We start from the raw sequence: 13,709 nt of genomic DNA, 5'->3' as shown, positions 1-13,709 counted from the left end.
TTATCTTACGCGATGCACGTGAGCCACGTGTCCATGACGTTGTCTATACGTTAGATGTATGCGCGATATCGTTGAGCCTGCTGCGTCTAATTATTCGATGTTCTGTGTTTTTTTTCCTCACTCTTGAAATTGATCGCGATGGGTTGTAAAATTGTTTAAGTCCATTCATAATCACTTTTAAGACAAACGGTGTATAACGAGAAATATACATTATTTTTTGTTTGAAATATTTATATGTCACGTGACATTTTAGTTTACGATTATCGTTCAAACTATACTTATGTACACGAATAGCAATGTTAAATAGTGGACACAGACTCCTGTTGCTTTTTGAAGAAAACATTGTTAAGTTTACACAATACTCAAACATGTGTATAACCTTAATCACGTATATTTTGTAATGATATATTTCCCGTATCATTAAATCTGATGGAGGGCGTCTAAAAGAGATTCCTGAAAATTATCAAAACACTTGGACGAGATGACGAAAAAAATCATCGTTTGCTATAGGGAACGATGTAAAAGTAGAATATCTTATCATTTTATACATACAGCCTATTGGTTCTAAAACGTTTATTCATTTGAATTAGTATATAAGCTATTAATTACTATATAAAATACTTTACAAATCATGCAATTTGAGCTGGTACTAATCTTTTTGGCCATTGGACTTTTCACTGGGAATGTCTGTGATCAAACTGAAAGATCACAACAATCGGATTATATTAAACCTCCTGAGAAACAAGTATATTGATTTCTTTAGTTCTTCTAATGTGTATACTTAAAGAGTTTCTTCTATAAATTTAAAATTAATGTGTTGCAGTACAAACAAAAGAGAGATACAGAATTAATACCAGAGCAAGATGATCCTCTCTTAATATTTTCCACACTAGATGGTTCCTTGGTTGGTATAAAACAACGTTCTGGAAATGTGCTCTGGCGGCAAAGCGATGGTATTATTAATAGGTATAATTCATAGGATAAAAGTTTTGTCAAACCAGTATAACCATTTTTAAGCATTTGTTGCAGAACCAATTGTCAAGGTACCAGTTGATCTTGGTAAAACTTCCATGTAAGTACAGTAGAATTTTCTTTATTATAATATTGTAGATATTTTATGTACTATTAAGCTCTGACTTTTTTTCAGGCCCATGTTTTTACCAGATCCAAAGGATGGCTCTTTGTATGTATTTGGAGCAGAAACTGAAGCTCTAAAGAAACTACCATTCACTATACCACAACTTGTGACAAATAGTCCATGTCGCAGCAGTGATGGAATATTATATACTGGTAGAAAAATCGACACTTGGTTTGGCATCGATCCTAGAACTGGACAAAGAGAACAGCTTCTAGGATTTGATAAAGTAAAAAATACTTGTCCTGTAGAAATGCAAAATGCTGTTTTTATGGGACGTACGGAATATAACATCATGATGGTGGATAGTAAGCAGAAGAATCGAAAATGGAATGTTACGTTTTATGATTATACTGCTACAAAAATGGAACCTGAAGGAATAGAAAATTATGGTTCGACCAATATATAACTCTTTTGTTGTTATAATATATAATATATTAACACAATTGTAACAGCATCTTTATGTTCTAGACCTGGTTCATTTTGCGACGAGTTCGACTGGACGGATTGTCACCGTAGATAGAAAATTAGGAATTATTCTGTGGGAGCTGGATGTACAGAGCCCAGTGATAGCAGTGTACATCGTAAGAGAAGATGGCTTGTTAACAGTTCCTTTTACTAGTGTCGCAGATCAAACTTTAAATCTTCTTCTAGAACGTTTCGTCAACAAACCGAGCGACATTCAGTTATTGTTAGTAATTGTAATATTTTTATAGTTTTTGTCGATATTACTTCATGCGAAATTATGATGTCTGTTTATTTTTGCAGTCCAACATTGTATATTGGTCAACACAGACACGGATTATATGCTTTACCATCTCTCGTAGATTCAACAACAGCTACAATATCGAGTAACATTGGTAGATTGTTGCTTGAAGGTCCATTATCAGTACCACAATTAGAAAAAAATAACAATGGGAATGTTCCTCTGTCTAATTCATATTTTGACAATACTGATTTTATTACTGGAAGTGGCTATCAGGCAATCATAACGTTAGGTAATGATAATGATTAAAAAATATGTATTGTGTTAACATAGATTAAATACTTACTAATCAAGTTCTGTTAATTTATTTGGAAAACAGGTCACTACGAAATACCCGCTGAATATAAATTACAAGATCAACAACCTCTTCAAATTACTGGCCGGTCCGATCCTGTCATTGAAACATTACCTCTTCAATACTTGAATTCTACAAAACAATCATTGTTCAACTTACAAAATGACGATAAATCTAACGATAATGCAAATAATGAGTCATGGCGCGAGTTTATGCAGAATACTTACATAATGGGCAAAAATTGGTTCAGTCAACAGGAAAACAAAGGATTAAAGTTTACATTAATCGCATTGATTGGATGTATAGTAGGAATGTTTTGGTACTTACATGCACAATTTAAGGAGTTTCAACAGTTTTCTCAGGTTCATTTTTTGAATTTTTTTTTCATTGGAGAATATAAACAGCAGTTAGTCATTGGAATTTCTATTATAGGGTTCCCGAGAAAATAGTAGTACCAATGATTATTATGGAGCGCGATCAAACACACTCGTAGTTCCGGAGGATGTAGGTGAGGGAGTGGTTAAAGTTGGAAAAATAACTTTTGATACCGGACAAGTTCTGGGCAAGGGATGCGAGGGAACTTTTGTATACAAGTAATATAAGACGAAGATACTGTGATTTTTCATTGATTAAGATGCACAAAATATGTGGCATTGAAATTTTATATATATTTTTAGAGGCAGTTTCGATGGACGTTCTGTAGCTGTAAAGCGTTTGTTACCGGATTGTTTTACATTTGCTGACCGAGAAGTAGCATTGCTCAGAGAATCAGACGCGCATGCAAATGTTGTACGATATTTCTGCACCGAACAAGATAGGATGTTCAGATATATTGCATTAGAACTAGCCGAAGCGACTTTACAGGATTATGTAGCAGGAAAGTACGATAAACAAAAAATATCTGCCAAAAGTATACTACGACAAGCTACATCAGGATTAGCCCATCTGCATCTTCTTGACATCGGTAAATTTTTGTCTTCTTGTAATTGCTAGAAGAATAAGTATATCTATATTATACAGTAGTATACAGTATATTATGCAGTATATCGATATTTTATTTTAATAATATTTTATTTTTATTTCCGAACGATAGTGCATAGAGACATCAAACCTCATAATGTGTTACTATCAGCCCCGGGACCACGCGGAGAAATAAGAGCCATGATATCGGATTTTGGTTTGTGCAAGAAGCTTCAACTAGGTCGCGTGTCTTTTTCACGCAGATCAGGTATAACAGGTACTGATGGTTGGATTGCTCCGGAAATGTTAAATGGGAACAGAACTACTTGTGCTGTGGATATCTTTTCTCTTGGTTGCGTTTTTTATTACGTTCTTTCTGATGGAAAACATCCATTCGGAGATCCATTACGGCGGCAAGCCAACATTCTTTGTAAGAATACACATAATATTTTACTTGCTTCTAATTTTTGTTTATCTTGTTGAATGCAAATAACATTACTCAATTTCTCATAATATATCATAGGCGGTGAAAGTGATTTGTCGGCCCTTCATGATGGAATTTCTCACAATGACAAAGAACTAGCGTTAATACTTATAAAAGCAATGATCGCAAGTAACCCATCGGAAAGACCACCTGTAATGGCGGTTCATGATCACCCAATATTCTGGGAACCTGCTACAATTCTTGCATTTTTTCAGGTATTCTATTTATATTATTTCGTACTTTCTCTCTATATTTGGATTGTTATGATCGTTATACTGAGATTTGTGAAATAGGATGTGAGCGATCGGGTGGAAAAGGAACAAATCGACAGTCCAGCCTTGATTGCATTAGAGTCTGATAGCAAGCAAGTATTACAAGGAGATTGGAGATTACTTATTGACGTGGAAGTTGCAATTGATCTGCGAAAGTATAGAAGTTACCGGGGTGAAAGCGTTCGAGATTTATTAAGGGCATTACGAAACAAGGTTTGAATATAGAAATTAATTAAAAGGATCGAAATTGTTTAAATTTCGCTTTTTACTATTAATATCCATGGTTTGTTACAGAAACATCACTATAGAGAATTGAGTCCACAAGCTCAAGAAAACCTTGGATATATTCCTGATAAGTTTACTGATTACTGGCTCTCTAGGTTTCCCCGTTTGCTCTCGCACGTATGGTGTGCTATGCAAGCTTTCCGTGAAGAATCAACATTAAAGGGCTATTATCACGTGAATTACATATTTACAAATATTTGTGAAACGGAATCTTTACAGATTCAAAATACGCGATCTACAGATTACACGATGGCATCGAATACCTGGAATGTCCAAGATAATGTCGATTGGAGCCCGAATAGAGTAAGATGCAGAGGTCAACGAAGAAAACACGAGAAGAAAAAAGTAGACATACCAGATGCTTGGACGTTACCTTCGAATTAGAGAACCATCTACCACTAATATGCGATTTTATCATTGTAATGTATATACTTTATACATTATACATTAGCAAAGAGATTTATACATTATACATTGGACAAACGTACTTTTCGAAATGTATGTACAATGCGCTCAAGTACCAACATTGCAATCATCAGTAGGTTTTTTTAAAAAAAAAATCACTAAAATGAAAATACTTGTAAATAATGCGATACTTGTAAAAAATGTTTGTAAAAAAGAGAAAAATAAATTGAAAAAAACCAAAAAGAACCGGTTGTGTTATATATGTGTTACGTTTAAACATAAAGTTAGAGATATTTTATATTTGCTCATTATTGCTTATAAGGACAAGTCAAAGTTTGTTACTTTTACAAAACATATCATCTTGTTGATATAAAACGTTCAGGTTCATTTTTTATTTATGTCACATCATTGTTGTATTAATGACATGTGTAATATGTGATAAGATCTTCCAAATCATGATCCTGAATATTAAGTATGAGTAATCAAAAAATATATTTTTGCTGCAACAAAAAGGCAAATTTGTTAGACGAATTATATATATAAATGTATACGCACGTGTTTTATTTTAAACGTTTATATGTATAATTTTTCATTTTCTTATCTGTTTCAAAAACAATCATTAGCGATATTTGCACCTATTTTAACACGCGTAGTTACAATATTTTTCAGGTACACTGAATCTCGTTAGTCGCGAGAACACGTCGATGTAACGTAATAACTGAATGTTTTTCATTCTCGCTCATTAACGTGTGTTAAACATGTCTGATATAAATGTATCTACACAGTTGTTCGATTTATCATTCGTTTCGAACTTAGACTAAATGGAAGAAAAAAAAAAACAGAAAAAATATCAACTACTAAAAAATTTAAAGCAATATTGGAGCCACTCAATTCGTTCGCATACCATATTTTGTTTTGTTTCTCTTCAATTCAAAAATATGCAGAAATTATTATATCATACTCAACATTGCATAACTGTCATACTCAATATTTATAAAGAGTGATAAAAGAAATTAATAAAAAATGTCAATTTATAAAAAGAAACGGATTATGTTGTACTGAGGGCTCTAATATGCATTCCATAAAAATTCCAGTAAATGGAATAATTTTTCTATATTAACATAAAATCTAGCGAGTATAATAAGATAGTCATGAATATCAACGCGGACATATTTCTTACGTTTGAAGTTTAACGGATCACTTGTGTAATGCACAAAACTTACATATTTAATATGTATTTCATGTATATTCTGTCCAAATTAAAAAGAATCAAAGCACGTGATTGTCACGCGAAATTATGAAAAATTTATCATACTCAACTTATAACCATATTAAGGTGATATTTTAGGTTTATCATTTTTTTCTGCTTTTTTATTTGCAATCTTCAACCGCCTCTCTTCCCTGTCTCTTCTAACAAATTCAGGATCATTCCAATACTCGACTTCTCCACTTGCACACAATATAAATATCAGATTGGTCACGACGAAAACAATAAAAACAATCCAAAATACGAGTCTCCATTGAGAAAGTGTTTGATCCGGAGTCAATTCGCTAACGATATACGGTGTCAAAATACCGGTAAAAGCGCCTATTCCATTCACCAGAGCCATTAAGGTACCAGAATAGTTTGGACTTAGATCTAAGGCATTCACTTTCATTCCTGGATAAAATGTTCCTAGAATAAAAAAGAAAAAAAAAGGACGAATAGAGTTTGTAATCGAATCGGAGCAGAACTCGTCGAGTTAAATCAAAAGAAATAAGCGCTTGAAGAGCTTATAACGACTCTAATTTCTGATCAATATATTTCAATTTTTGTTAATAAAATATTCATCGTATTTCTCAATTATCGTAAAAGAACTATGTACATAAAATTGATTTTTATAATTCAATTCTACCATGTTGTGACTTTCAGTTTTGAAAATTAAAATGTGTTGTTATTTAAAAAATTGAAAATGACAAGACATTTTTGTGATAAGCCCCTCGATTATCCATGTATTATCTATATATACATACCCATTAATGTCGTGCCAACGGTAAACATGATGATAACAGTTGTTCTATCACATTTGGCATAAGATGCGCCTATAATAAAGGCTCCTGGCCCGAGCGAAGCAATGGTGGTACCCAATTTGCGTACGTTAGTACGCGACATTATACCACTCGTGATCATCCAATCGGCTAAAAAGGATGTCACCAGACTACAAATCCACATGGTTAAATAGGGCAAAGAAGAAAGGAATCCGTTGCTTTTGATCGAATACTTAAGCACGCTGCTCATATATTTCGGAAGATCGGTGAGCAAGGTGAAGAAACCCCAATCATGACCAACTTGCGCCGCTACTAACGCCCAAAGCGGTACAGATTTAAGAATGTGTCTCCATGGCACCGAAGGTGGTTTCTTATGCGTGTGAGCGTCCATTCTTTCGTGCAGAAACTTTCGTTCTCTTTCAGATATAAATGGATGTGTGTCTGGATTGTTGTAACACGTTACCAGCCATATCAAAAACCAAAGAATCCCGATAGCACCAAATACATAGAACACAGCCGGCCATCCCATTGTCGAATAGTGAAGAATAACACCGGACAAAGAGTTGGCAACCACCGTGCCAAGTTGCGCACCGGCGAATACCAATGAACCGATTTTCGATCTTTCCTCCGGTGGTGTCCATTGTGCGAGCATTGCGTTCAACGCTGGAAACGTTGTCCCTTCGCAGAGGCCCATTAATACACGCGTGACAATTAAACCTACTGCTTCTCCGTATTCCACGACCAATGGTGTAATCAGCGTGAAAACCGCGGTCGCCAATATGCCCAAACCAAGGGAATATTTTCCACCGAATTTTTCCGACAACATCCCGCCGGGTAAATGTGTTACCACGTAGCCTATGTAAAACGACGACAAGATAATACCCTATTGGAGAAAGATCACAGATGCATATTACAATTACACATGTATATGTATAACAAATGTATGTAAAACATTGTACAACGCATTTACGTTTTATCGCAAGGGCAATTGGAATTAATTGTATCATTTTTCGATAATCATTGTCAGTAATGTGTTTCGATAATCAATATCAGTTTTGGAATAATCAATTCAGTATTTGGAAAATTTCAGCATATTTTACACTACGCTTAATACTTTTATATCGTGAAGTACATATGACGCGAAAAAAAAAAAAAAAAAAAAAAAAAGATTTATAATGAAACAGCTATAAGACAGAAGTAGTGAGAAACTTAAATTCAATTTATATTAAATATCAACAGTTAATATTTATACTCGGCATTGTACACATACATATGTACACATGTATGTACGCGCGTATATCTTTACCTGCATCGTCTCGCTCCACTCATACTTCTTCGCGTTCGATGGACTCATATCTTCACCCTCCTGGCGATCGTCATCCGTAATCGGGCAAGTGTTTTCAACGACGTGTGTCACATTTTTATGCATTGGGACTACCATCTCGGTAATCGTGATTGATAAGCAGACTCTCATCGCGTAAGCATTGAACAGCGCCAAAAATCCCATTATTGCGAATACCCATCGTTGCGGTATTCTTCCACCTGTGTGCACATAAACACATCTATTACCGGTAATAGCATCAATAAATAAACTCACGGTGTCATGTCGTAAAGAAGAAAGCCCGAGGTTAACAGCGCGGAAGGAATGACGATTAGTAGCGGAGCCTTTCCCCTATTGGCAGCTGTCTAACGAACCGTACAAACTTATCTAGGTAAAGGTCAGATTCCTTGCACGTATCACTGACTTCGGTATAGCGCATAATTTTGATTTCGACTTGTGCCTATTAAAAAGGTAAACCGCAGACGTTGAACCAACAAATTGTAGGAGGGAGGAATTGAAGAAGAAAGAACGAGCGAGAAAGAACGAGAGAGAGAAATTCGAAAACGAACATATCCTTGAAACAAAAGGTCATACTCCGGCGTTTAACGATTCCGGTAACGATAATTCGTGATCTGTTTTTAATTTTGTACGTAATTATGATCGGTAGGGACTGAAGTTACGAAACGACACGTTTCGCAAATAGAGAATTGAAATTTCATTCGCGGTCACCAGCGATTAGCATATCCTGTGTCAAAATAAAAATATCGGCTATTAGAAAAGAAAAGAAAAGAAGGAGGAGGGGGGAACGCAACTAGGAAAAAATATGTGGGAGGATTCTATCAGTCAGGTCAGATTAGAACTCTAATCAAAACGGTTTAAAAAAAGTCGTCGAGTGACAAGACGATGATAAAAAATATTTGTATGTTGTGACAATATATCGATGCTCGTGAAAAGAGTGCTACTTATATAATTAAATACTATCTGTATTACCTTTCTTGCTTGCAATCTACCGCTTTATCATTCTTCACGATATATTTGAAATATATCTTTGGAATTTTCGAAATATTTGAAATTCTTTGTGTTTTTAAATGAAATTATTTATACGACCCGACCTAAATATTTCCAATCGAACAAAGAGAAACAAGGAAAATAGTAATAGGCGATACAAGGAAAATGGTAATACCTTTCCTTTAATTTTAAAATAATACTATCTACTAGATGGGATTTATTTTAATTGATAGTATATCTATATGTGTACACGTGTCTAACAAATTGTATTCTGTCCATAACAGGATATTTAATGAATTTTTCCTTATTCATTGGCACGTTTTACATAAGTGTTTGCAGTTTCTCGTTCGCATGTTAAGTGGAAATTCATACGAAAGAGACCATTAGGTGAATAACATTAAATCAAAAGAGAAAAGAGTATTTTTTTCGAGGTGATAACTGGATAAATTGGAGGAAATTAGGAAAAGTGAAAATAAGAAGCAAAAATGTAAAAACATGCATGCATAATGCATGATGTTCTCTCGTGTCATTAATGAGCATTTCTTATTAATCGAAATAACGCACAAAAATTTTTGTCTCTCTATAACAATTCTTTGTTTAAATACCAGCAGGCACAGCATCATCAAGTTTATCTTATCTAACATGATAGACGGAAAATCCAAACATAAAAGCCAAAAACTACCAATAATGATTATATCGGCAGACAGAATCGTTGATTCGCCGTAAAGATAACGAGAAAGCGATTGCTGGCTTATTTCGCTCTTCGTAGATCCAAATGGTCTTAATTGCTATAATCTTGTCTTATATGCGAAGCCAGTTATTTTCCTTATATCAGTCAACCTTCTCTGACTACTGTTTCACATAAAACCAATCAATGTTACATAGAATCTCCCTTCAACTAGATTCTTTGGCCTTTATTTTTACTTCACATTCAACAATTTTATTCGCGAATTTTTCGTTCTATCATTCGATATTTTATACGTTGCATGATTTTGCTTAGTTTCTCTTTCAAGAGCAACGCAATTGGTTTTTTCTGCGTTCCTTTTTTTTTTTTTTGCAACATGCGCGAAGGAATTCAAGGAATTCATGATAAAAATTCAAATATATCGCCTAGATTATAGATTACCTAAGATAAAGGCAAATCATTATTTCTGATCTCATCGCTCATCTAACACAGATCACGGAACTTCTCGTAACTTTTTTGAAATAACATTGACATTTTTCTGTGTAAAAAATTATTTGGTTAAGCAATATCTATTGTAAATGTAAGAAATTTGCATCGATAGACATGCAATGATATGCTAACGCGATAACATGGTTTATATATATTTCTCTACTTGTCATTTATTTATTAAAAACAACTCTAAGAAAGAAATTTATTAACAACATTAACTTGAAATAATTAATTCTTTTTTTTATCCTATTTGCAACACTTAATTTTTATCTCATGGAATGAATAATTATCGAATAGGTAAATTGATATCCTGTTCGAGGCATGGATTACCGAAATCTATTCTTTGTAGGAGATAAATTTCATTCAAGCTACAATTTAAAAAATTTATATGTTTAGTAGCAATAAAAAATATTTCGATTTTGACTAAATCAAGGAAATCAATTTGAAATCAAGGAAATCAATCAAGAATGTAAATGGTACTTACAACACGTTTTACAGGCAGACAGCATCGTCTGAACGAAAATATATTCTCTGATAATTGATTTATTTTAATGAAAGACACAAAAAATTGCACGTTTGAAAGTCGAACATAAATTATCTAAACGATCCGAAAAATCGAATGAAATATAAAACGGCCAAGTTTTTGTTTTAGTCTATATACTTAGCACGTATGATACAGCGGAAAGATAAATCTTGCAAATGAAAATCACGAAAATTTATGAACAGGAACGGTAACAGGTATATTATGCCTAACTCAACCACATGTTACGATTGACTGAACCGATGCTCTCCGTGCGAATTCATTTTATACTCGTACACGTGCTCCTCACTAAACGCAAAAAGGGAAAGGAAACGTGGATAAGACGCTGAGCGTGTTAGTAAAAGTTGACACCAAAAAGGTATGCCCAATGTTGGAGGGGGATGATAACGCGCAACGTGTTGTATATCTATTTTTGATATTCTCTACTTGGTTAATATCTTTGTATTAAGTACCTTGATTTCATAGAGGAATCATAGAAGGTAAGAGGCATCAACAGATAGATTGATTGTATTTTTCTGATTAAAGAAGACACTCATTTATGAACATAAGGCTGGCAGGGAAGAAGAGAAAGACAAAGAGAAAAAGAGTATAAATATCATTTGTCGACGTCATATCTTAATAATACTTGTTTTTGTTAACAAAATGTATTAAATGAGTACTTTACAATTTTTCGTAGGATTTAATTGATACTCCATGACGTATACATTCTCGAATTTATATTACTAATAAGTCTACTTAGATTTAAAAATAGAATAGTGATACCAGGTATTAGTGATCGTAATACTCGTTCGGATATATGGATGTTCCGTTTATCTCACAAAATGAAAATATCTCATAAAGGATTGAAGTTATAAAAAACAATGTTGCTACAAAAGTTGTTTGGTACAAAATGGCAGTTTATGTGATATTTTTATGGGTGGAGTGATGGAGGAGATTTTCAAGATCAAGTTGATTTTTTAAAATGGGATTATATCGCATTCTGAATGCGGTAATCGATTTATCTGATCATTCTCTGTAAAAAAATATTAACTTATTTATATCTACATATATTTAAAAACTATTGATTTGGGAGATATTGTTTATGAATATCTTGGAATCTCCTCCAATATTCCACTCACAAAAATACGAGTACATGATATGAACATTTTTTTAATAATTTCAATGCTTTACATATTTCAATTTTACGAGATAAACAGAACACTTTGTATAATAAATACCTGTTACAGTTCACTCACCGTCGTGTTACTATCTTTTTCATGAAACTTAAGCACCAATTTTATAAAAAAATAATTGCATCTCTTTTCACGAGTCTTCCAAAATGTCGATGTTTCCACGGATTAATCTAAACATCGTCAAAATATGATTCATCGATTTTTGTAATTGTTTTGTATCAACTATGTCTCATGATGTCTCAAATTATTATTGAGACTGTAATGTTTATAAAATATACGAAATAACAGTTACTATAAGAAATGATGTCTTTTTCTTTCTCGTTATCATCGTGAGATCACTGATAAAAAATTGCTCTTACCTTTAATATCGGGAGATTAATATGTCACTGATAAAATCAAATAAGTTTGACAAGAATGAACACTGCAAATTACTTTTACACAATACATTTGTAACTTCTCCCACACTGCAGTTTATTGCTCTTGCTAATCTTAGATCTTTATCAAATGAATTATCTCTTCCTTCTTCGAGTATACAACACAGTATAATTGTATAATATGCAATGGAAAACAAAAATAAAAGAAAACAAGAAAGAAAGAGATGAAAGTTATGATTTTATCGAGTGGAAGCCACATTATTTCTTCCAGTAAAAAATGTTTATTAAAAAACGGAAAAATTAAATCATAACTATAATGAAACATAAGTAAGGAATAGAACAAGTCTTTACTTTACCAAAGCTATCTTAACTTTGATTTGTAGTATTCTTTCTTAATTCCATATATATGTGAGGTATTTGCTCCACTAGTCTTACGCTTTCTTCTTTTGCTGTAGCTATAGCTTTGTTTAATTCATGTGTCTATAAAATTTATATAGGTTTCATTATATTTATAAAATAATCATTACATTTATAAAATAACTCACCAACTTTATAAAACGATACTCACACATTCTTTCACTGTATATTTTTTGAAGAGATTAAATAATTCAGATATAGTCCATAAAGTCTCGTCAGGTTTTCCTAAATTAATAAATGGGCAATTTGACTGATGTTTAATGTGTTCCTTCCTGAAAGTAATTGTGACTAAGTAATTTAATCAGTATTAATATTAAATTGATAAAACAATAATATAAAGTGCTTAAGAATTATTTATACCATGGATCATCATCAGGATCCCAACCATCAAGTTGTTTGGAGCAGATAAAACATTCAACTAAATCAGGCTCTTCTTTACCACCTACAGCAAAAAAACCAGCAGCAGCCATTTTCTCGGGATTGCATGAATTATCAGAAGATTGAAAAGGCCAATCTTCGAATGTTTTTAATCTGCCAGTTTTCCAAAAGGTTGAACCATGTTCTCTAAACGGAAGAGCATTTAGGTTACATTGCATTTATTCCTCGTACATAGAAATAAGTAATGCAGATTATTCAATACTGTAATATCAATATTGCAAAATTGTCATTAAAAGTAGAAAACACAGTAATATAAAATGCTGCTTACGGTAATAAATCCATAATCATGAAACACTTGATAACTTTTATTTTTACACGAGATACGTTACGTTAAAATCCACCGCGTCTCATATAAACACAATACAAGTGCTGCGATCTGTGCCTCCTCAGTAAATATTCTATATAGACGAAGACCACACAGACGAAAGCAGAACAAACCTGACCTCTTACGGGCCTTCGTGATACTTGTTCTGAAATACTCACATTTCAGAAATATGTAATAAATATTTTGTATTTTATCCGTAAGATTATTTTTTCCTCCGTCAATAATATCAAACCTCAAATGGGCTTCGTATATTATTGAATTTGTAACATTTTTTTATAACATAATCAGGAATGGCTCGTGCATAGGCAC

General features: G+C 33.1%; 3 protein-coding genes across 7 annotated transcripts; 1 reads left to right on the top strand and 2 right to left on the bottom strand.

The window, feature by feature from the left end:
• The first annotated feature begins 69 nt into the window (after window positions 1–69).
• On the top strand, window positions 70–4,829 carry LOC122536571 (serine/threonine-protein kinase/endoribonuclease IRE1). Of its 2 annotated transcripts, none has more exons than XM_043669032.1 (13): window positions 70–745; window positions 824–953; window positions 1,030–1,072; window positions 1,148–1,527; window positions 1,607–1,826; window positions 1,904–2,133; window positions 2,221–2,558; window positions 2,629–2,789; window positions 2,874–3,160; window positions 3,290–3,586; window positions 3,680–3,855; window positions 3,934–4,125; window positions 4,207–4,829. In XM_043669032.1, the coding sequence occupies exons 1-13, from the start codon at window positions 632–634 to the stop codon at window positions 4,579–4,581; spliced, it is 2,943 nt and encodes a 980-aa protein (XP_043524967.1). In that variant the 5' UTR covers window positions 70–631; the 3' UTR covers window positions 4,582–4,829. The 2 variants fall into 2 exon arrangements, with proteins under 2 accessions (XP_043524967.1, XP_043524968.1); XM_043669033.1 differs by having other exon boundaries at window positions 599–745; window positions 824–966.
• Window positions 4,830–5,133: 304 nt separating this feature from the next.
• Window positions 5,134–12,700, bottom strand: LOC122536574 (putative inorganic phosphate cotransporter). Of its 4 annotated transcripts, none has more exons than XM_043669042.1 (4): window positions 12,577–12,700; window positions 7,937–8,172; window positions 6,616–7,513; window positions 5,134–6,277 (listed from the first exon to the last, which is right to left on the bottom strand). In XM_043669042.1, exons 2-4 carry the CDS (start codon window positions 8,135–8,137, stop codon window positions 5,934–5,936), a joined length of 1,443 nt encoding a protein of 480 aa, XP_043524977.1. In that variant the 5' UTR covers window positions 8,138–8,172; window positions 12,577–12,700; the 3' UTR covers window positions 5,134–5,933. The 4 variants fall into 4 exon arrangements, with proteins under 4 accessions (XP_043524977.1, XP_043524976.1, XP_043524974.1 ...); XM_043669041.1 differs by lacking the exon at window positions 12,577–12,700 and adding an exon at window positions 12,206–12,402; XM_043669039.1 differs by lacking the exon at window positions 12,577–12,700 and adding an exon at window positions 10,618–10,925.
• On the bottom strand, window positions 12,479–13,557 carry LOC122536581 (baculoviral IAP repeat-containing protein 5). The gene is made up of 4 exons (XM_043669051.1): window positions 13,344–13,557; window positions 12,998–13,201; window positions 12,789–12,909; window positions 12,479–12,700 (listed from the first exon to the last, which is right to left on the bottom strand). Exons 1-4 carry the CDS (start codon window positions 13,361–13,363, stop codon window positions 12,587–12,589), a joined length of 459 nt encoding a protein of 152 aa, XP_043524986.1. The 5' UTR covers window positions 13,364–13,557; the 3' UTR covers window positions 12,479–12,586.
• Window positions 13,558–13,709: the final 152 nt, after the last annotated feature.

This window comes from Frieseomelitta varia, unplaced genomic scaffold (genome assembly GCF_011392965.1).
Source record: "Frieseomelitta varia isolate USP_RPSP 00005682 unplaced genomic scaffold, Fvar_1.2 scaffold_851, whole genome shotgun sequence".
In the NCBI taxonomy this organism is placed as follows: Eukaryota; Metazoa; Arthropoda; class Insecta; order Hymenoptera; family Apidae; genus Frieseomelitta; species Frieseomelitta varia.
This window is presented reverse-complemented; position numbering and strand designations above follow the sequence as displayed.